Source organism: Syngnathoides biaculeatus, chromosome 18 (assembly GCF_019802595.1).
Source record: "Syngnathoides biaculeatus isolate LvHL_M chromosome 18, ASM1980259v1, whole genome shotgun sequence".
NCBI lineage: Eukaryota > Metazoa > Chordata > Actinopteri > Syngnathiformes > Syngnathidae > Syngnathoides > Syngnathoides biaculeatus.
The window spans coordinates 9,661,510-9,684,278 of NC_084657.1; the positions used below are offsets into that span (position 1 = coordinate 9,661,510).

Sequence of the window (22,769 nt, forward strand, 5' to 3'; positions counted from 1 at the left end):
GGCCTCTTCTTCGCTTTCTGATTCCCTCGGAACATCCAGCCGAACGAGCTCACTCCCGCCACCTGGTTGTGACTGTCATGTAGTGCAGAGGTGGCCAAAATCGACTTCTGGACAAACTCAAGAGTTAAATGAGTCCACGCGTGCACCGCAAAGCTGCTTTCAGATAACGGAGTAAAAGTCAAAAGTTGTCACTCACGTAAATACTCAAGAAACTACGGAAGCCTGATAAAATTGAATTAAGTTTAAATAAAATGATGTGTTCTTTGTGACTGCCAACAAGACTACACCGATTTGATTGGTCTGATCAGATTGGGCGATACATGTTATTAATTGATGATGGGCTAATCTCTTTTGATGTCATCCGATCAGTGACCTCATTGATTGGGTTTGATAAAGACATTTACTCCTTGTTGCTGTATATGTACACCTGAATCCAAAAGCTAGTTTTTTTTTTTTTATACAGTAGTATTTATACAGTTTTTCCGTATACCACCGCATCCCATTTTTTATGATCTCTGGGCTTTATGACTATATTCTAACTTCTCAACTCGAGCATTGCAGCAAAGATTCAAAATAAAAACACCCGCATTTTAAGAGCAAAATATTTTATTTGTATGGCTTAGAATTAGTTGAAAGTTCTACTTGCGACGCTGAGAGAAATCCATTTCAACACAAGACCCGAGGCGGCGTCGGCCTACATATACGCAACGTATATATCGAGTAGCAGAAAGCTGCGTTGCCTGCAAAAACAAGCACGATTAATATTTTAGTGCCGATGGATTTCTGACGACAGCGGCACTTTTGAAATTGCAGGCAAGCCGAGAAGGCCGCCATACCTCCTCATACGTTTGCTTTAGCGTTACATCACAGATGCGCTTTCGAAGGAGGAGGCAGCGCCGATATTAAAATTTTGGCTATTCAATTCTATATAGCTCAAGCCTCAACCGTTGAATGATTTACGAACTATGCTGGCTGGACATATAGGAAACATTACAGCCATAATGTTGTCATCAGATATTTGCTTAACTAAAGATATCACTGATATGACGAAACCATTTTCTTCATACTGCATCTTAAATCTTAATTACACACATACTGTACAGGGTTGGTATGTTTCACAATACTTGTCTAACACTTTAAAGACACACAAACGCACGTAAAACAAAGCTGGAAAAGAAAAAAATATATAATTCCTAAATTGACATTAGGACCGGCACACACTATTCCAAGCCACAAGCTTCACACTGATTTACAAACAGCAACAGAGCGATTTTCCAATCGCATGAAAGCCAAACACACAAAAACACGGGACGATAAAACATCTCACAAATCTGGCAAATATTTATAGATAAATCTAAATCTTTCGGAGGAGCAAACACTTCAAGAGTATCTTCGGGCAAAATGATAATGAATATAGATGAGTAACTACGGTACTCTTGTCAGTAACTTTGACTGGCCCATCTGGCGTTTGACTCCCGAGTTTTTCTCGGGGTAATTTCAGGACACCCAAAACTCCAGTCCAGTCTTGTAAAAGTCTTTTGGGGGCTTTTCAGTTCACAGCTGGAAACAAGAGCAAGAGGACAGATTGGATCCACCGCACGTGGTGTGCCGCATCCGCTCGTAAGCTTGCGCCTAGCCCTCGGATTTGGAATATGTCCCCGTCATCGTCTCCTTTCCTACATCACATTCTCAAAGAGCTGCATGGATCTCATCATGATTTCGTCCTGCGAGGAGACAGTCGGAGAACAAAGGCTGTTGAAATAACAGGCTCTTAACAAAAAGACAAGCTCAGTTTTATTCGGCTTGGTCAGGACATCGTAGAATGTATTTTTCGGCTGCTGGAGAGCGTCGGCCTCACAGTTCTGAGGACTGGGGTTCAAATCCCGGCCCCCGCCTGTGTTGAGTTTGCATGTTCTTCCCGTGCCTGGTTGGGTTTTCTCCGGGCACTCCGGTTTCCCTCCCACATCCCAAAAAAAAAAAAAAAAAAAAAACATGCAACATTGATTGGATACTCTAAATAGCCCTGAGGTGTGATTGTGAGTGATTGTCTGTCTCTATGTGCGCTGCGATTGGCAGGCAATGAGTTCAGGCTGTATCCTGGCCGATGATATCTTGTGAGGATAAGCAGCTCAGAAAGTGCATGGATGGATGGATGGATGTATTTGGCATTTAGCTTGTAGTTTACTGTGGCGAGAACTGTCCTGCAGCATGCTGAGAGGCATTAACCTCAATTCAAATATCTCCATCCATCCATTTTCTTAGCCGCGTATCCTCACAAGGGTTGCAGGAGTGCGAGAGCCTATCCCAGCTCTCGACCGGCAGGAGTCACCCTTAACTGGTTGCCGGCCAATCGCATGGCACATAGAGACAAACAGTCGCACTCACAATCACACCTAGGGGCAATTTAGAGTGTCCAATTAATGTTGCATGTTTTTTTGGGATGTGGTAGGAAACCGGAGTGCCCACCTGGAGAAAAGCCACGCAGGCACGGGGAGAACATGCAACCTCCACACAGGGAGGACTGGGATTGAACCACGGTCCTCTGAACTGTGAGGCCAACGCTTTGCATCTGCGCCACCGTCCCCATCAAATAGATAAGGCGCATAATTCATTTGTGACTTAAATCAAACCTGAACTCAATAGCATATGTGAAGGAAGAATTTTGTATGCAACTCTTGTCAGGAGGCCAATCGAGTGTGTGACTAGAATCGAAATGAAGAAAATCCCCACCGGGAAAAAGACACATACCTCCTGGCAGGCGATAACAAATTCCTCTAAAGTTACCACTCCATCTTTGTTTTTGTCCATTTTCTGTGGCAAATGTAAAAAAAAAAAAAAAAAAAAAAGCGTCAGGAAGCGTTGGAAGCATTTCAAAGGTAAGCTTGTTCAGCCATTTAAGTCACACATTGTAAGGTCATATAAGGTCAAGGTGGCAAATACTACCAGTATTTGTATAAAAATCAAAGAAAAGCCTCGTTTAAAACTGCAGTGAATTATGTAATAAACAGAACATCAAATGTAGTTGTCCTTTTAGTTGCTCTCTAAAAGTTTCCCATTATTATTATTATTATTATTGTTGTTATCTGCCATTGTTAACCACTGTCCTGTATAAACGCTGGAACGTTTATAAACGCAAGCGTACAAACGTTGGAAATGCTTTTCTGGACCCACCTGAAAAAAAGCGTCCACGTGTTGCTTTGGCACGTCTCCCTTCAGCGCAGGGTGAGTGTACTTGCCCATCATGTCATAAATGGCCTTCACAATCTCCGTCATTTCCTACGAGAAAATTGGATGGACGCACAAATAGAAAGAAGACTTTGGATCGTGATGGAGTAGAAACTCCCCAAAACTTTCTGAAGATATCAAAGTAGCGGAGAAGAGCCATTAATTGACATAATTAGTTTGTGCTATTTAGAGGCCAAATGCATGCTTTTTAGTGCAAATTGCACCTTGCAAAAGTTGCAATTGGTTTCCAAAATACAGTTTAAAAGTAGAAAAAAATGTGTTGCTAGGTGCTTTTTTTTGGTAAATTGACATTCCAGTCATCCATTTTCCTAGCCGCTTATCCTCACGAGGGTCGCGGGGAGTGCTGCAGCCAGTCCCCAGCTGTCAACGGGCAGGAGGCAGGGTACACCCTGAACTGGTCGCCAGCCAATCGCAGGGCAGATCGAGACAAACGGCGGCGCTCACAATCACACCTCGGGGCAATTTAGAGTGTCCAATTAATGTTGCATGTTTTTCGAGATGTGGGAGGAAACCGGAGGCAAGCACGGGGAGAACATTCCAAACTCCACACAAGCAGGGCCGGGATTGAACCCGAAACCTCAGAACTGCGAGGCCAACGCTTTACCAGGTGACTTGACAAGTGTTGCGAAAATGAAGAACTCTTCTGTGACAACAACGGCGTGGAGCACTCACCTCCCTGTTTATGTAGCCGTCTCTGTTGATGTCATAAAGGTGAAAAGTCCACTCGAGTTTTTCCCTCAAGGTTCCCCTCAGCAGGATAGACAAGCCCATCACAAAGTCCTGAGAGCCACAGAACCGAGCGTCACCACGATCAGGACGGGAAAACGACCCCGTGCGATTGCAACTTTTTTTTTTTTTTTTTTTGCTGCTGTTACCTTAAACTTAATGGAGCCGTTGTTAGCGGTGTCAAAGGCGTTAAAAAGATAATGTGCGTACATGCTCGCGTCTGCAACACAGGAAGCAAAACCGCGTGACACCTGTTGTGAAAAATAAAATTGCGTGAGGAATTGAGTGACGGCGCAAACGTTTACCTCCGTGGGGAAAGAACTGTGCGTAAATGTGCTTAAACGTCTCCTCGTTTACGACTCCACTGGGACATTCCTGTCAACGAGAAGTACAACAAATATAACGGTGACATACGGAAGCCTGTGCATTGATGCAAGTAAGATGTGACGATTACATTCTTGAAACCACGATAGAGGATCTGGAGCTCCTGCTTGCAGAAGTTAGTTTGGGATTCCAGCTGTTCGAGAGCCTCTGGCCTGTGACACACGGTCGTCATCTCCAGCTCGTCATCTGTTTTATCTGCGGAGAACAGCCAGCGTTTAAAGCAATTCAACACTTAAGCTCTCTTTATGTCACACATTCAAGAATTTGTAGAGTAATGGGAATTGTACTCCATGAGATAGCTCAGTGAATGCAAATCTAATTTGACTACTGGTTTATGTGAAAAAAACTGCAAATGCTGATTGGAGTCAAACTGCATGTGCGTGACAAATTTGATTTTCACCGAGCAATTAAGGGAATTTATTAATGTTGACAAAGTTCTCATTGTCGAGTACTGATGAGAAAAATTTATGTTTAACACCTTGGCTCAGGTGACCCTTCGGGGAAAAGTTAGCGCATTTATCCAGAGAAAGGGGTGGTGGGAGAACAACATCCAGGCAGCCATCAGTCAAACTTTTCACATGCAAAATACAGAGTTGAAAACAAACATCTGGGAAGAACAAAAACGACCAAAATAAAGTGCTTTATTATGATTTTTTTTTAAATGAAAATTGTGTCTCACACGCAGAGCGTCGTTTTTCTCCAGGCACTTCGGTTTCCTCTCACATTATTGCAGACTCTAAATTTGGGTTTAGATCTGATTGTGAGAGCAAATGGTTGCTCGTCTCCATGTGCAACCGGTTCAAGGTGTACCCCGCCTCCTGCTGGGAGCGGTCCCAGCAGTCCCGTGACCCTCGTGAGGATAACCGCCTCAGAAAATGAATGGATGGGTCATGTTTATGAAATAAACCCTTTGGTCATTGACTATTGACTAAAGATGAATTCATTTAGGTGTTTGAATTCGTGTACGTTCTCTTTAACAAGGTACTTCAGGCACAGGATTTTTAAAAAAAATTTCAAGGCGAGAATTGAAATTCGCAGGTGTTGATTAGACTTGCGTGAAATATGAGGAAGGAGTGTGAGGAAAACATGCAGCTCGTGACAAAGCCTGCGCCTATATTGGAAACAGGATGAGTTATTTCCTGTTTAACTGCCTGGAAAATATTATATTTTTTTCCCCCTAAATTATAGCCAAACGCAAATACAGTAATATAATCACACAAAAATAAATAAATCAAATGAGCAATCATTATCACCAGTTCTTTGGGTGCAGAAGATTGCTCACAATGGAGGAAAGCGATGGAGATAATTTGAGCGTTGTCTGGCGGCGGTCGAGGCGATAAAGAGGAAACGGCGTCACTTGTTAATGACACCAGTTCGCACAAACAATATGAGCCAATGTTTGCCCCTTGGTCCAGCTTGGAGGTCGTATGGCCGGACTAGCGACACATCTTTTATTGTCGTCCGGTTTCCTGTTACCACTGGCAGGCAGATGACACACATGGTGAGAAAATGATTCTTTTATGTCCGGCATATCACACCGTGAGTGACATCCCGTCTCATCTTTGTCAACAAAATGCTAAAAACTGATCATTCAGCCTGGCACACGAGTGAGTGTTCACTCTCTTATGCCCCTTCAACCCAGTCTCCATGACAACAGGCTTGTCAAGCACGAGGCTGTGGAGAGAGGTATGATATGTGAGCTGGGTGTTAATTCACATGCGACGCTTGTTTCTCTCTTTTGCGAGGCCGCCCTCACGCGTGCACGTGCCACGAAAGAGTCAGGGACGCTGATTTTGCTCTCCGCTTACGTACAAGGACGGGCGACATGATGGCACACACATCAATCTCTCCATCATAAGTGCAGCGCATGAGACTCTATGACAGCAAGGGTGGCTGATCCTGAAACCCGTCTGTTGTAATCTTTTTTTATTTGGAAGCATGACCTGCTGCATGACGAAAAGCGTGCATATTAGCATATCCAAATGCAATTGCTTGATTGTCGCCACAGAAATCCCGCCCCCCTCCCCCTGAAAACTGTTGCTTTTTTTTTTTCATTTTCAATTATTTTCAAACAGAAAGACAGTAGACAGAGCGTCCAACGTAGCGCCGCTCAGTAAGCACATGTTGCACTTGTGCAGCAAAAACAATTCAAAGCGTGACCGCCATAAATGTCGCTTTTGTGAAATGTCGACATACCTCTTGTCGGTCTTCTTTGCTTGGTTTGCATGGTCAAAGTTCCCACCACTGCGCCCATGTTGTCAGCAGCCTGGCCGAATGGCTTTTTGTTTGTTGCTTGTCGTCCCCTTCACGCCTCCACGCACCCCCCCACCCCCCACTACAGTGTCCCTCCGTCGCTCCCCGTTTGTCGCCTTTCCCAGCTGTGGGGTGTCGGAGGGCGCTTTCCTCTCACAGCTCTCACTGAGGGTCGACTCTCCTCCGAGTGACGATTCTCTTGGATTTCTGAGCTCATTCTTGAACGCACGCACGAGCTGCTCCCATGTACCACTCCCTCTTCTCTGTGGCTCCCTCCACTCATCTGTCAGCCCCCCCCCCCACCCCAGCCCCTTCTTCCCACTTCTCTGCCTCCTCGTCATCCTCATGGCCTGATGTTATTGTGGTGTGCAGCTGCTCTGATGCAGCGTTCCCAGCGTGTACGGCAACTGGTCAGTGGATGGCCGCGAGCGGACAACAGCTGAAGCTGATAACAGCAACTCTGACTACATCCATGTGTGCAAGAAAATGATTGCATTGGCCTACTGTCGCTCACAGGATGAGAAGACCTCCTCACATTGGGCTGTGACGTGACCCTTGACATGTCGCCATTTTATTGCAGTTAATTCATCAAAAGAAGTATACTGCATAAGTACGTAGACACGCATGAATGTGATCCAGTGCAAGAACTTCAGAAGGATGACGCCTTTGCAAAGATGGCGCTCAGATGATTCTTTATTGTTGCGCTTGCACTTGTGGGTTGCAGAGTGCGAATGGGATTTCAGCCGTTAGCATTAATCAACAAGCCTCTGTACCTCGATGTTTCTCTTACTACGCGTGTGAGTGAGTGGTAATTTTGGAAATTCACATGGATTTTTCTCTCTCCCTTCAATGCAGTCGCAGCCTTTCTATTCCTTAAAAAGTCTGCATCAACGTTCCTCGCAAAGAGCGCATAGTAACAGTGTGAAAAAAGGATGGCAATTCCAGTTATCTAATACTGGAAACCTGCTTATTGGAGGAGTGCAAAACAAAAGTGATTCCAGTGTGGGGGCCTGTGGTCATTCGAACCCCGCAGCGATCCAAATCGCATTCGCCACATTTGCATGACATTTTTTCTACCTCTCCATTTTTATGGCTTATTGTCTCTGCAGTCTGACAAGTCGCAGAGCCCGCCGCAATTCCCTTGACGGATGTTTGCCATCTCCGACTGCGTTTTGCCCAACTCCAGGGACGTGCCAAGGTTGCTGCACTGCAGTCTGTAACTTCATTATCTTTTCATTAGCTCCTCAACAGCTCATGAGCTGCAACACAGCAGCAGCACACAGACGACCTCGTCGCCGCTTCACTCCCACCAGCCCCTTTTCCATAAGCGCAGCGAAAGATACGGGGCTCCACTGTGGGTGAGAATCAGGACAAGCCGCGCAAGACTGCACAGACAACCTCAACCATGGCCCTCAAAGAGCAGTATTACAGTATTTGTTAATTTCCTTATTTTGCTGTGATTGTGCATGTGTTCTTTTTTTTTTTTTTTATGAAAATTCAAAGCACATCACTGAATTCACCAAATGTGTAAAAAGTCAAAACAATTAAAGAGAGGCGGAAACAGTTGAACAGTTGCACAACACGCACTTCCAACTTCGGAGCCAAACTCAGAGCAGTTATGGCCTCAAATCCGTTTGTGGACACAATTCTGGGCCCAGACGGGGATCCTTGCCCTCACTGCCCTGCTTGCAGTCCACGAGCAAGAAGACAGGTAAACAACAAATAGATCCCGTAGTTATTACCTTGGAATAGTGCAAATATTACAACTTCAACTATTACAATACTGGACTGTAAACAGAGCTCTCTTAGAATTGTATTAAGCCACTTTTGCTCCTCAGTTCACAAAAAAAACTTTCAATAAACTCAAAGGAAGTATGATTTGATCTCCACTCTCTTTTTCATGTGTCATATTTGTCACTGGATGGTGGGTGGGAGATAAGGTGCCTCTCATTAAATTCTTATATCTGCAGGGTTCATGTGCTCGAAATACGGTGCAGTCAAGTCGATGAGATGAAAGATCTGCACGAAGACTCCAGATGTACGTACATATCTTTCTGGAATCATCAGTTATGTACACTATGTCCTCTAAGGAGTTTACAAAGAGTATCTTTACATTTTCAAAAGGCTTGATTATCCCCGGAGACACAGTTTACCTACTCATACAAATATACTGTATAGCAGCAAATTTGACCACCAAGTGTAAATATTAAACCATTTGACAAGGTTTCTGAAATGTTTCTTTCTCGATACCCCTCCAATACATTATTCACAAAGAATCCATGAAGAAAAATGCTTCATTCATATTTCATGTTTCTGATTTGGCATGTTGTCATCAATATAAGTATGGTGTAAACAAATCTATTTTCAGATTTGAAAATGGAGTTGTCTAAATCCAGTACTTCTTATGGTGTACAACTGACATTTTTTTAATAATTTTTTTAATTCATCCATCCGTCCATTTTCTTAGCCGCTTATCCTCACAAGGGTCGCGGGGAGTGCTGGAGCCTCGCTCAGCTGTACACCCTGAACTGGTCGCCAGGCAATCGCAGGGCAGTTTCACTCTACTATTTGAACAGCAGATGGCAGCAGAGCACTGCGTCATACTGTTCTTAGCGGTTTGCATATACAGCACAGCACAGCACAGTACTTCAACAAAGTAAGACAATACTGTTCTGTACTGTGCCATGTTAGGCCATTAAATGCAGGAAACTAAAATATTGCAGTTAAGAATACGACGCCTTGATACAACGCCGCAAAACTGGAAAACAATAATGAATTAAAAAAAAAAAAGATCATTGTGAAGGAGTTTTCGCCGCATTAGAAGGTGACGACGTACGTACCAAAAACTGTATCGCACTGCCTCGGTCATATTTGCAACGGAAAGGACGCCCACCTACTCCGTGTGAACAATAAAATATGAACATCCCGGAAAATAAAGAGGTGACAGAGTGTCGCAAAGAAAACTAGAGAGCGAGAAAGGCAACGATAAAAATACATCTCCGTGATGGCAGTTACATAAAAGTAAGCAGTGAGATGATGTAAAAAAAAAAATTAAAAGTCAGACAGTACCGCTCCAGTTCACTGCCTCCACAGCCGGAGCAAGATAAGAAAAGAATGAGGATGAAACGATAAAGGGCACAATACAGAATAACTCTCGCATAACCTTGGGCAAAGTAGATGCTTTGTGTAAAAACGTAGGCCAGTGAGTCACATTATTATCCTTATTTTACGGCCATTTTGAGTGGTGTATCCTTTTGAAAGTTAAGGATCCTTGCGCCCCTTGAAAGGCACTATATAAATGCAAGTTATTCTTATTTTAATGAGAAATGGGTTACCCTATGTGAGGCCAGGTGCCATGTAGCTGTGCACTGTAATGCTTTGGCTAGAAAGGGCATTCAGGACCTCCAGGTCCACATGCAAAAAGCACTTAGGTCCTTCCTTACAAATGCCCCCCCCCGACTATTTGAAGCAACATCTGCAGTTATATTTCTCTGTGACAGCTTTAAACGGACATTACACTGTACTGGGATGCACATCTTAAACCCAACATCGGTAAAAGCACAACAACAAAGTCTTCCTTTTGTTGCTCTCTGTACTATCTTCCCAGTTTTACGTCAACAAATCAGAAAAATGACGGCATGAGCTTGATTAAAGAAAATAAATGTCATCTGCCAGACTTTGCAGCGCATTATAAAGTAAATAAAAGCAATGTGTTGGAATAAGCGAGTTTAGATTTTTCATCAAGCCTAAAAATACTTTTTTCTTCCATTTACATACAGGCAAAACTTTCTAAGTTTGTCTGCAGCCTACGGAGCAACAATGAAACAGAAGAATGTAAAAAAGAGATAAAGCTTTCAGGGTCACGACGTATATCAGTGAGTCAGCCTCGCTCGGCCCGGCTCTTTTTAGCCTTGAATGTTTAAATGATGAAAATGAATATGGATGCTGCTGCATTTCCAATTTTCAAGGTGACTAAGCCGAGTTTCATGGTTCACGTCACCGCGAGTCTCCAGGAAGTGGAAGGGGGTTTTGATCATGAAATCAGCTTTGAGGTGGGTCGTCTTTACATTTTATGGTTTCACTGATATGCATGCGTGCACGAAGACAAATGTGTGTGGCCAAGGTATTCACGTCTTCCTCTTATGCATATTCTAGTCCAAATGCAGTGGGCTGCACTAAGAGACGATCGCGGGTGCGTTGCTCAAAGATGTTCAAAGTGGAGCTTGACTGCAGACGAAAAAATAATTTTTGAAATTAAAGAACTGTTTTTTTTTCCTTTTGGGGGAACTGCACACACACACACACACATACACATATCTATGTACTGTATGTAGATATGTACAGTTACAAAACATTTCACTTTGATGATGGCTTGTACTCTGGAAGGAACTTTTGAAGTAACCTATCTCTATGGGAAATTTTGTTTTGTAATTTTAACGCGAAAGTGCAAACTGATGGTGCACCAGCATCATGAAATGGACAGCGGTCAACTTTTGAGGTATCTTTGCTCTTTTTATTTATTCCCACTACATGCAGTATACGGAGCGAACTCTAAATGCTTTTGACTGTCAAATTTAAAGATTTAAAACTACATGGGCGAATAAAACATAGAATACTCCACGATATAATTCCGAGGTACGTGCACAGATTTTTTTTTTTTTGTGCCAGGTGCTCAAGCCAAAAGGAGACCTATTACCAAAATGATTTAAACAAGTAAGAAAAAACACGAGAACATATTCAACTTTTGTATTCCTTTTCTGTTAAGATAAGAATCACAGATAATAATACAACTATTAAACAAGGAGGAGAAGGGAAGCCACCCTTGATAGAAAAGTTTGCACACCCTGTTAAAATTTTTTTGGGGGGGGCGGGTTGAGGTAGGTTTTTGCGATTGAGATCAATATAAATTAATTGAAATCGATTTTCCATATTGAGGGTTAGTGATCATCAAGTGGACATTGACATGAGCAGAACGTGTGTCTCGTCAAGTGTGGCCAATACCTTTTGCGAGGCTTCCCGAAAGCAGTCGCTGAACAGACTGGATCAACTTGAGCACCCCCTGTCGACAACGAGAGGTACAGCAATCCATTTTTGGATCCAAACCCAAACAGTTTGGGTTTGAGGGTTGCCTGGATGAAGAGCCGCTTCCGCCACTGAATCTCGAAAAGGATTTTCAGTGGATGATACTGAGCGGGATCCGCCTCAGTCGTTGTTACAGTATACTCCAAAAGTGATAAAAAGGATAATTACTAGTAAATGAGTTCAATTCGAAAGAAAAACAGCTCCTGTGCAGATTCAAGAACACTTAAAAAAAGCCCAACGGCAGTCCAAATATTATTCTCTTTGAAGATCCATCTATTAAGTCCGCTCTGCCAGAAAAAAAAGATGCTGACTCAAAAAAAAAAAAAAAAAACAAGGTGAGCCGAGCAGAAAGTTCGGAAGACCAAAACGCAAAACGAAAGCGATCCAGTTGCTCAGGAGAACTGTTCGCAAATGAGCCCTGAAGTCCATTCGACATAAAAGAAAAAAATGTGCAGTACTTACATCGTTATAGTCGTAACACAAGCACTGATTTTCCTTTCGGGTCTCTCGTGAGGGGAAAGTTGACCCACAGGCTATTTGAAGTCCGGCACGGGGCCCGGGAGGATGCTCGGCCGAGGTCTGCGGAAGATCTCTCCTCTGGTACGTGTAACAGATTTGGACCTGCGAGCGCCAACGGCACTTAACCGCCCCCTCTACCGCGACATGCGCCCGCCTCCTCGCTTACATGTCAACTCCCTCTCTCTGCTTGCTAACGTCTGATCTTTAAGGTCTGTTTTTTTTTTTAAAATAAAATGCAGCATCCACTAAGTCACAAATGTGCACGTTAATGTTGAGAAGGAAATTATTCTCGTTTTTATAGTCAGCAATTACATGTCAAAATATAATGTCCGTAATATACTCGAGTATTCCGTGGTCGAGTTTTCACACCGTTTGCTATGGCAATTGTAATGAAGCACAGGTGCTCAATAATTGTTAACACGCTCAAAAGTAGAGGATGCCCAAAAGCCAATTAATCCTCCCACGGCCTCCTCCAATAGAAGACTTCACCTCATTAAAGTGCACCCAAAATGGGAAATTACGAGATGCGTTTCGACCCAGCTGAGAAGGAATAAAGGAAACATTTTGGACCCGGCTTGTATCTTCAATTACGCTACAGTGCAGCTTTGGAACGTCCACAAACGCACACTCTGTTCTTCCGGGGAGAGATTCCAAAAACAGGTTATGTAATCTTAGCGCTTTGTGGAGAAAGGAGAGAGTTTTTCTCCCTCTCCAATCAAGTGAAAAATACTTGCAGGGAGAGAGAACGATGCAAATCTCTCTTTACGTCAAGAAGTCTGTTGTCAGTCATGAAGGTCCAGATTAAGTTGAATAAAACAAGGGATCAATAGATCTTCCATTTCAGTTTCACTTAGCGTAATTCCCGTCCTACAGAGCGCACCTGGTTATAAGCCTCGCCCAGTACATTTGTAAAGGAAATACCATTTGGTGCATACATGGACCACAGCCGTGTAAAAGGCGCAAGTGCCCATATTGAAACCCACATTGAAACACGAGATATTTACAAAGAAAACACAGAGAGTTTAATGCTAGCGCCATGGCAACTCTAATGCTAATGGTAGCGCCGCGCTAACGGGGCCGGTTAAAAAAAAAAAAAACATACCGGTAAAAATCAAAGAAACATGGCTGTAACACGCTAACACAGCCCAAACAGTCCCGGATCGGTAAAAGTCACTTCCTCGGCACGTATATTCCACCGGTCTCATTCTTTATTTTTTCCGGTCGACTGCCCCCCTTGCGGCCATGAGAAAAAAACGCACAAATCAGCTGCATCACCGCATAAACCGCAGGGTTGAAAGCATGTGAAAAAAGTTGCGGCACGTAGGCCGGAAATTATGCTAGTTTGTCTACAAAATAGCTAAAGCCAAACAAGAGAATTTCTACCCCTGGTAGTTTGTTTTCAACATCTTGCTGTGCATATTCTGCCATTTTCTTAAACGTCAAGAAGAAATTTGTATGAACCTTGACAAATATGGTCATGCTGTGCTCTGCTCGGGCTCCACACGCAGCAAAGTGGAATTTATCCAAACACACTGTGGCAGTATTTACACTGGCCCGTTCTAACAAAAATAGCTGCGGAGAAATTAACAACATTCACCACCTCCGCAAATACACCTACTGTACTCCAAACGCTTCCATAATGTTTGAATGGATTTCAGCAATATCATACCACATGCGCATACATGCAACATACCGTACATGAGAATTATGTCATGGAGGGGATGAAAACCAATTTAATAGACATTTCTTTTTCCCCCTTCAAGCTCGCAGCGGTATTTGTCCAAGGGAACATTTGCTATACAGAACTTTTTACAACAACCAAATTAAAAAAAATGTTTTGAACATTTGTTCTTTTCTGTGGTGAAAATTAATCTTTTGTTAAAGGTCTAAACTCTAAAATAATTAACTGGCTGAGTGGACGAGACAGAAACAATCAGTTGTACCTCTTTTACACTGGGTAAATATCTTTTGCTGCCATCTAGCGGACACATGTGGACAGTTTTTTTTTGTCATTCGTAATTCGGGTTTCTCACATTTGTCTTTAAAAAAAAAAAATGAATAATCATTAGTGTTAAATTGTTCCAACGCTTGATAGCGTCACATTCCTCTGAGAGAAACTATTTTTCAACACGTGAGTAAGCAAAGATTAAACGCCAATTATGCAATCCAACTTTATTGCGGACAGAAAAATGTAGATTCATTTATCAGTATGCGTGATTCTCATTATTTTAAATCAAGCTGTGATCATAAGAAGTTAAAGAGCCGCATGAGAGCAGTTTATGGTAAAACTCGGTGATCATCAACTTGTCAACTGTATTTTTGCAGTCTGCGGGAAATCCTTCAATCATTCATCCCGTCTGGGTGCAGTCAGGCGTTTGAATCGCAATTGCAAAAACAATTTGTTGACCACTCATTCACCTTCGGTGGCAGAGTTGAGGGGACATGAGTTCACTTGTGAACTTTGAACTGCTCAAAGTCAAGTGGGCCGCCCGAGACAGAGAGTTATGAACTTATTTAATTCCCATTATCTTTCTTGTTGCTGCGCTCTTTTCAATAATGTGTTACTGTTGTGATGGGGAATTTATGACCACAATAATGAATCTCCCACCCCCCCAATCCGCCAATGTACAAATTGCAATGAACTATGCTCCATAATTTTTTTCATCTTCGGCATGATATGCAGCCTTTTCCAAAATGCTTTCATCTGAAGACCTAAATTAGAACGTATGCTTCTCCTGTGGGGAATTCAGATTTCTGAAGATTTTCATACGGTAGATGTGACTAAATGGTCACAGTGTCGTGGTTCGCTTGCCTGACGGACTGGGTTCGATTCCCGCTCAGCGAAAGTCTTAATGTGACTGTGAACAAGTGTGTTTGCGCCGTCAGCGTCTCGCTCCAGCTTCAATCGAACAACCCTGAAGCAGCACAGAAAATCGATGGAGGGAGAGCTGTCCATCCACTGTCCAAACCGCTTATCCCCACAAGGGTCAGGGGAGAGTCAGAGCCTATCCCAGCTAGTTTTGGGTGAAAGGCGGACTACACCCTGAACTGGTCACCAGTCAGTCGCACGGCAGATATCACTGAGGGGGAATCGAACCCACGCTGCCCACACCAAAGTCCGGCTTGTGTACCGCAACACCATCAGTGACTCTAGCGAACCTGATCTTATTCTGGAAAAAGTCTCCTCTACGTTGATCCTGGTTAGCAAATCTGGAGCCGTGCACAGCGAAGCATAGACTCGCTTATTACACCATTATTATTATTATTATTATTAGTATGCATATTGAAGTGTTTCATCTCTATTTCTCCAGACACTTGGGAATGACGTTTTCCGTCAGAGAGTGATGGTCTTTTGTGGGCTTGCAGTTTTCTGCGTGAAGATTCCCTGCAGAAGAGCAGCTCTGCGTAGGCCTTTCTGAAGTCCCGGTTCAAGGCGGGATAGAGGATGGGGTTCAGGACCGAGTTAAAATAGCCCAGCCACAGCAGTACCGAGTGAAGTGTCGTCGGCGGGTTCTTCTGTTCCTCGATCCCCGTTCGGGTGAAGAAGGTGAAGTAAGGGAACCAGCAGATGACGAAGGCCCCGAGGACAGCGGCGAGCGTCATGGTAGCTTTGTGCTCTTTGGCAATGGCCGCAGTTGACGCCATGCGAGCGAAAGATGGCGTGGTGGCACGGATTCGTCGGACCTGCAAAAGCAATCCCAAAAAAAAAAAAAAAAAAGGGACTTTAATTACCGCCGCATTTCATAAAGGACGGAACGTCTACCAGATTATGATTATTTTTTTTATGATATCCGAACATGAAAAGGCTGCCCGGTGACCCACAATAATGAGGTCTGCAGGAGGTGGAGGAAGACCTCCCGTGTCGCGCTCTCTCGCCTGTGAACGCAACGTGCGATGATCAAATTAGCCACTAGATGGCAGAAGCACCCACAACAGACACAGTAGTGGGCCTGCTGTTCACTCACCAGCTCCAAAGTAAAGACAGACTAACATATTGACGAGTGTGGGAGGGATGGGTTGTGAGCTCACATGGAGCCGCCACCCAAAAGCTACCATGCGGTTCTGGAGTTTGTACATGCAGGTGGGTCCAAGTGAGTCAGTTTGCAGACCTACAAAACAGGGCAGCGGCTCTGAGAACATCTCTGTGTCTCGCTCTTGCGGGGAACCCGAGGAGGTCGAGTTTGGGTGCTTGGAATTTTGCACATCCATGCGTACACTGTCTAGCGCTGCCCATCTGAGCCGTGACGCAGGAAAATAAATCAATGATTATTTTTAGGTTTTTTAAAAAAAAAGCAGATTCGGGTCATAATGCAGCTAATTTTGAAAGTCTGATCGCAAGAGCTGAAAATTCCTGTTAATGTTTTTTTTTTTCTACGCAAGTCATCAAGACAGGATTTTATGATTTCAGACCAGTGACCCCAAACAACCCATCTAAATACTCACCTGTTGGCGTGCCACTCTGAATATGCAAAGGTACATCCCGCACATAATCACCAGAGGAAGGTAAAAAGAGCACAAGACATACAAAATAATGTAGTTGTTATTCCACTCAAACTGGCAATAGCGTCCCTCCTCGTGCTCTTGCCCCACGTGCCAGTCCAAGTGCTGCACTCTGTAGTCCACCGTGTTCCAACCCAGGTGGATGGGCACGAAAGACACAGCCAGCGACAAGGCCCAGATGGCGACGATGGCCAGCGTCACTCTGGCAGGAGTGATTCTCGCCGAGTAGTTGAGAGGCGCCGAGATGGCGAGGTATCGGTCCACGCTGATGGCCAACAGGCTCAGGATGGAGGCGGCGCACAGCAAGACGTCCAAGGAGACGTAGATGTTGCACATGGTGCCGCCGAGGGGCCACCGCCAGCTGCGTAGCTCCAGCGTGGCGGAAAAGGGGAGCACCAGCAGGCCCATCAGGAGATCCGTCACCGCCAGCGACACCACAAAGCAGTTTGCGATGCGCCACAGGCGGCGGCTGAGGCCCACGGCCAAACACACCAGCGCGTTTCCGCCGATGGTCAAGACGATGAACGACACCAGAACGAGCCAGTGAAGAGCCGTGGAAATCATCGCGCTCTCCTGCGCCGGGCCCCTGGAACGACGTACAAGTCCTGGAGTTGCTCGCTTTTGTGTGCCAAGTTCATAAGTCACAGGATGGAAAAATCTTCCCAAGCACCGGCAAGTTTTTCCCTTTCCCTGCTGCAACTCTCCGAGGTCAACAAGTCCCTGATGGTAAAACAAACAACCCCCCCCCCCCAAAAAAAAAAAAAAAAATGAAATTATCATGACACTTGCAACAAAAGACATTGAGAGTGGAGGAATTGTTTGGACATCATCTTTTGAATCTTGAACAGAGTCATTTTTATCAACAGGGCATCTGAAATACACAAACTGCAAACTTTGATCAAAGATGAGTAAACAGAACAAATTTAATCACTCTCTGTTATTAAATTTATGAAGAATCTCCGTGGAGTCATTGCAGATTCAGATGATTTTATGAAGCCACGTTAAATTGGATTTATTGTCGAGTGTCAAGTAAATCAACCACTTTAAACATTAAAGTGTTGCATTTATTGAAGGTTGAGCTTTGTAATATCGCACACTATCAAATGGATAGTGCTTGTTCCACATATGATACATGCAGGGCATTTATGACCGTCAGAAGCAAAGAGGACGCTATGAAATTATTGTTTGTACTCATTGAGAATGTAAATCTGCTCCCTAGTGATGTAACTTATTTTACAAGCGCGAGAGCGCATTTGCTTAAGCGTGGGCAGCTCGGTGCATAAAGAAACAACAACCATAAAACATCCCGTCAAAGCCCGAAGAGTAAAATAAACACATTCGAGCAGTTTAAGGACATCGTGATTCCAAATTCCCCACACGGCCAACCAGGAAAAAAAAAAATTGAGGGAGGGTGGGTGTTAGAGGAGAGATTTGTCAGTGCAATCCCATGCCTATAAAATAACGGAATAGACATATTTGCAAGCCCGAGTGTGAAAAACTGTTATAAATGAACTTGAACTGAGTAAATGTAATGTTCAAATAGTTAATGTATATATTTTAAGATGATCAGGATGTGCTTGCAATTTACTACCCATACACATAAATGTGTACAGTATATTTCATCCTTCCATCTATCCATCCATTTTCTGAGCACACCAATGGGCAATTTAGAGTGTCCAATTAATGTTACATGTTTTGGGCATGTGGGAAGAAACCGGAATGGCCGGAGAAAACCCACGCAGGCGCGGGGAGAACATGAAAACTCCACACAGGCGGGGTCGAGATTCGAATCCAGATCCTCAGAACTGTGAGGCCAACGCTAGCTCACAAGGTAAACTTAAGACTTCTTCCGGCTGTATGGATAAACAATGAAAAATGTCCCTACAATACAATGCTCCATTTGTTTTGTTTTTTTAAAATTTATTTTAAATCAATGTCAAAGGTGCGGCACGGTGGCGCAGCTGGAAAGCGTAAAAATCGTTAAAAAAAAAAAAAAAAAATCACCGAGACATGGCAGTAACACGCTAGCGCAACGCTAACAGGGTCGGTAAAATCCCCTTCCTTGGCACAAATATTCCACCGGTGTCACTCTTACCTTTTCCGCTCGATTGCCCTCTTGCGGCCATTAGAAAAAAAAATGCACAAATTAGCTGCATCACCGCATAAACCGCAGGGTTGAAAGCGTGTGAAAAAAAAAGTTGCGACTTATAGGCCGGAAATTACGGTAGTTTATTCTCCTCATCAAAATCAATTCATAAAAAGAGATACTCACCTCACCACATGTTCTGGAAATTTCTTTCCAAATCATAAAAAAAAGGATGGAGCTGTGACCCGCACTCTCTCCCACAATCCAACTTTTTTGTTTCTTTTTTCTTTCATAGGCTTGTTGAGTGAAAGAAAGAAAGAAAGAAAGAAAGAAAATGCACCTCCCCCCTTCTGTAGTATACTCATTCATGGTTTTGGCTTAATCAGTCACCATTGTTTCACCTTGGCATTTTCCGACTTCGACATTAGCTTGTTTTTATGTATCACTTTTCTCATCAGAATCAGAACGTACAATCTCAGCCCCTATAATTATTTTTCATTGAAGCCAAGTTCAACACTTGGGTTTGAAAGCCTTGTAATTTCTCACACTTTGACGGACTTCCTGTTTGTACGAATGCGGGATGAAGTCCTCCTCTCACTCCAAGTTTGGGCGTAACGACACACACTTTGCACTCATTTTTTCCCCAAAGTTATATCGTTACTAAACTGGACGGATGATCAGCGAGTGCTTTTAACAGAACACAAACACACAAGCGTAGACAGGGAGTCATAAAATGAACATATTTATAATAGTTAAAAAAAAAAAGGAAGCTAAGACAATTTTGCCTGTTGCATTAAGATAGATTGCTTAATTTTGTATTATTTTTTTCTGTGATAATTCACACTAGATATGTTTGAAGTTGTATTTTAAATATTAAACCATCAGTCTAATTTACATGAAATGTGGGCTGGCCAAATATTAGGATTTGCCGAAATGAAAGTATTTTCTGTAACATCAATTTTGAACTCTCTGTTGTTTATATGGGATGCCGTTCGTGACTCTTCATTAAAGCCTCTGATCATGATTATGAATGTTGTTGTGCGTGCAGACTGATTACAAGCCAACAAGAGTAATTAGAGGAGCCCGCGAGCTGCGTTGGCTGTCAATCATCCTCTTGTGCGCTGTCGAGCGAGCCCGAGGTGACGTTTGGTTCTAACTAGCTCGTTTCAAGCATTTCACGGATGCCGCTGATGGCCTGACTTGCGTGATGTTTTGGCTTCACGTCAGCATCCAAGCGATCTTTTATCATCAATTGTCCCTCGTTTCCCTCAAACCAAAAAAGCACGCTCACGTATACTCCACGGTCGTGCGCCGATCCTTTTTATGATGGTGGATGAATAAACTCAAACTTGATCATTTGGTTGAAAACTATCTGTGGTATGTTCATCTCACTGAATGAGAATATTGAGGAAAACAATTCATAACAAAAGTGAAACTCACATGATGTACATACACTACAGACAGAGAAAGTTTTCTTTTTTTTTCCATTTTGTTGACTGTAGTTTGTAGCTAACCTAACTTAAAAATGAGCATCACAACAAATAAAAATATTACATAAAAATACGTTTTTTGAACACAGAAATGAAGTGCATATGAATTAGGCTTTTCCAACTCATTTTCAAATGTGATTTATGATTCTACATCTACCATCAGTTTCAATTTTTTGAACTGAGCTACTGAAATAAATCAGCTTTTCTGTGATCTTCCAGTTTAATGAGATGCACCTGTATCAGAATGCAGTATTGCAACAAAAAAAAAAAACAACAACATACAAATATTTATAAAAAATAAAATATAACAATGTTAATGCAATCAAACAAGATCAAATAATATACAGTAGATAATAAATGCTATTACAAGGATATCCATTCAGATTTTTGATTGTCCTTTCAAACGGATATTAACTGAAAGAACATTAGTTATAATTCTTATCTTATATATCGTCAAACATATGTAATATACCCATCCATCCATCCATCCATCCATGACTGACTATGTGTCATGTTCTGATATCATACATTATCCATGAAAATCTTACAAAAAAAAAAGCTGTGACGCAACGCAACAAAATCATCCCCAATCATAAAAATATTCCTGGATAACTATGTTTTTGATTGCATCATTCAAGAAAACCCATTCCAACAAAAAGAAGTCTCCCATAAAGGCCTGAGGCAAGCACAAATTCTACCGCGGCGTCATCTCCCATTTTTATCCCACAGAATGTCATCTCTCCCATCTCCCCCTCTGGAGGACCCTTGACCCCGGGAGGAGGAGTGACAGTAAACCCCGACCGCCCTTCTTTGCCTTCCTCGTCCTCAGGGAACGCTGCCAGTGAGCTTCGTCGTCAAAATGATTCATTAGTCGTGTCCGCGAATCAAACCGGTAGCAGCGCTCCTGCCCGTGATATAGACTTAGGGGGATTTTACTTTTGTGCAGGGAAAAAAAAACAAACAAACAAAAAAAAACTTCACAAGACTCAGCAAACAACAAATGAAAAGCATGACAGACAAAAAAAAAAAAAAAAATCCAAAAGTGGTTGACATGAATGTTTTGTTATTTTTCTCGTTTTTGGAACTTTACTTTATCCGCATCTTAACTTTCATATGCAGCCATTAACCAAACGTTGCTTTTTTTCAACAGCTGAATTATTACACTGCAGTCCAATACTGTACATGTTGATTCATGAGCCAAACAGTACAGATTTTGGATTTATGAGAATTATCTGCTATATTATGGCACACACGCACACACAGACAATCTTTTTTTTTTTTTTTTATCCGAGTTTCTGATCCAATTATGGAGTTTTGGGACAAATAGTCAATTTGCACTAATCTTGTATTTAATGTTGTTCATGTAATTGCTTTGTAAGATTAATAGTTGTAAATATTTGTACTTTCAGTTATGTACAGCTCATTTGAGCTAAAACACATTTTGGCAGTGTGAAAATGTAAGAAAATGTTTTTTATTTTAATTTATATATCCACCCATCCATCCATTTTCTTAGCCGCTTATCCTTAAAAGGTTCGCGGGAGTGCTGGAGCCAATCCCAGCTGTCATTGGGTGTGCAGGGCCCATGGAGGCAGACATCAGCCGCACAACCCAGGACCTCAGAACTGTGAGGCCAACGCTTAACCAGCTGATCCACCATGCCGCTATTAATATGATACTAAATTGCTCTCATATTTCCACATTTGCACCTTGTCTCTTCTGAACTTTGGCAAAACATTTCACCTAGCATATAAATATTAGCTATGAAACTACTATTGTCAATGGTATGTGATTTAAAAAAAATACTTACACTGCATGTGTAAATGATTCATATATCATAAATATATAATGCATAAAGATAATAATGATCGGAAAACAGGTACAAACTCCGTCTGAGACATAAAGGAATAATAGTTAAAATGATATTTCACTCAGGAGTGAATATGTCAGTTGTGCAAGTCTTTTGTCCATGACTGAATTGTTGAGTTTCAAGTTCTAAACCTGCTGGAGTTTCCTTGGCAGCAATTTCAAAAGAATCTTGCAGATTTTTTTGCTTTTATTCTTTGACTTCTTCACGTTCGCCACGGCTTTTCTGAGCAGACTGAAGTTCGACTCACGAAGACGGCTGGCAGCTTTCCCTCTGCTCGAGTGTGGAACCAGAACCTCCAAGAAGCGCCTCTCCTGCTGTCGAAAGTCGTACTCCACGCTGGATGGGTACATTTCAAAACAGATACATCAAATATGAGACTGTGGGAATCATTTTAGCGAATCTATGTCAACCATATTAAAATCATCATGACCTTCAGCCACAGCATAAAGGTGTCTGACGTTTTGCTTTGTCACGCGCAAAATATTTCTGCTGCATTTAAAAAGATCAAGAGAATTCTGGATTTCCGAGCCTTTCCCGACTTCCTCTCCACAAACAGAAAAGCTGATTCAAGGAATTATGTCATTATGCTGTTGCCTCCACCTGATGCAATGTTCC

General features: G+C 42.8%; 2 protein-coding genes across 9 annotated transcripts; both read right to left on the reverse strand.

The window, feature by feature from the left end:
• Nucleotides 1–624: 624 nt before the first annotated feature.
• Nucleotides 625–12,688, reverse strand: kcnip1b (Kv channel interacting protein 1 b). 8 transcript variants are annotated; one of them, XM_061804209.1, is made up of 9 exons: nt 12,154–12,228; nt 11,611–11,668; nt 4,427–4,551; nt 4,278–4,347; nt 4,122–4,192; nt 3,919–4,026; nt 3,172–3,276; nt 2,749–2,811; nt 625–1,724 (listed from the first exon to the last, which is right to left on the reverse strand). In XM_061804209.1, the coding sequence occupies exons 3-9, from the start codon at nt 4,526–4,528 to the stop codon at nt 1,677–1,679; spliced, it is 567 nt and encodes a 188-aa protein (XP_061660193.1). In that variant the 5' UTR covers nt 4,529–4,551; nt 11,611–11,668; nt 12,154–12,228; the 3' UTR covers nt 625–1,676. The 8 variants fall into 8 exon arrangements, with proteins under 8 accessions (XP_061660193.1, XP_061660192.1, XP_061660190.1 ...); XM_061804208.1 differs by lacking the exon at nt 11,611–11,668 and having other exon boundaries at nt 12,154–12,688; XM_061804206.1 differs by lacking the exon at nt 12,154–12,228 and having other exon boundaries at nt 11,611–12,134.
• A 2,599-nt stretch (nt 12,689–15,287) lies between these two features.
• On the reverse strand, nt 15,288–17,274 carry hrh2b (histamine receptor H2b). Its single transcript, XM_061804333.1, has 3 exons — nt 16,654–17,274; nt 15,524–15,894; nt 15,288–15,420 (listed from the first exon to the last, which is right to left on the reverse strand). The coding sequence occupies exons 1-3, from the start codon at nt 17,272–17,274 to the stop codon at nt 15,288–15,290; spliced, it is 1,125 nt and encodes a 374-aa protein (XP_061660317.1).
• Between the last annotated feature and the right edge of the window lie 5,495 nt (nt 17,275–22,769).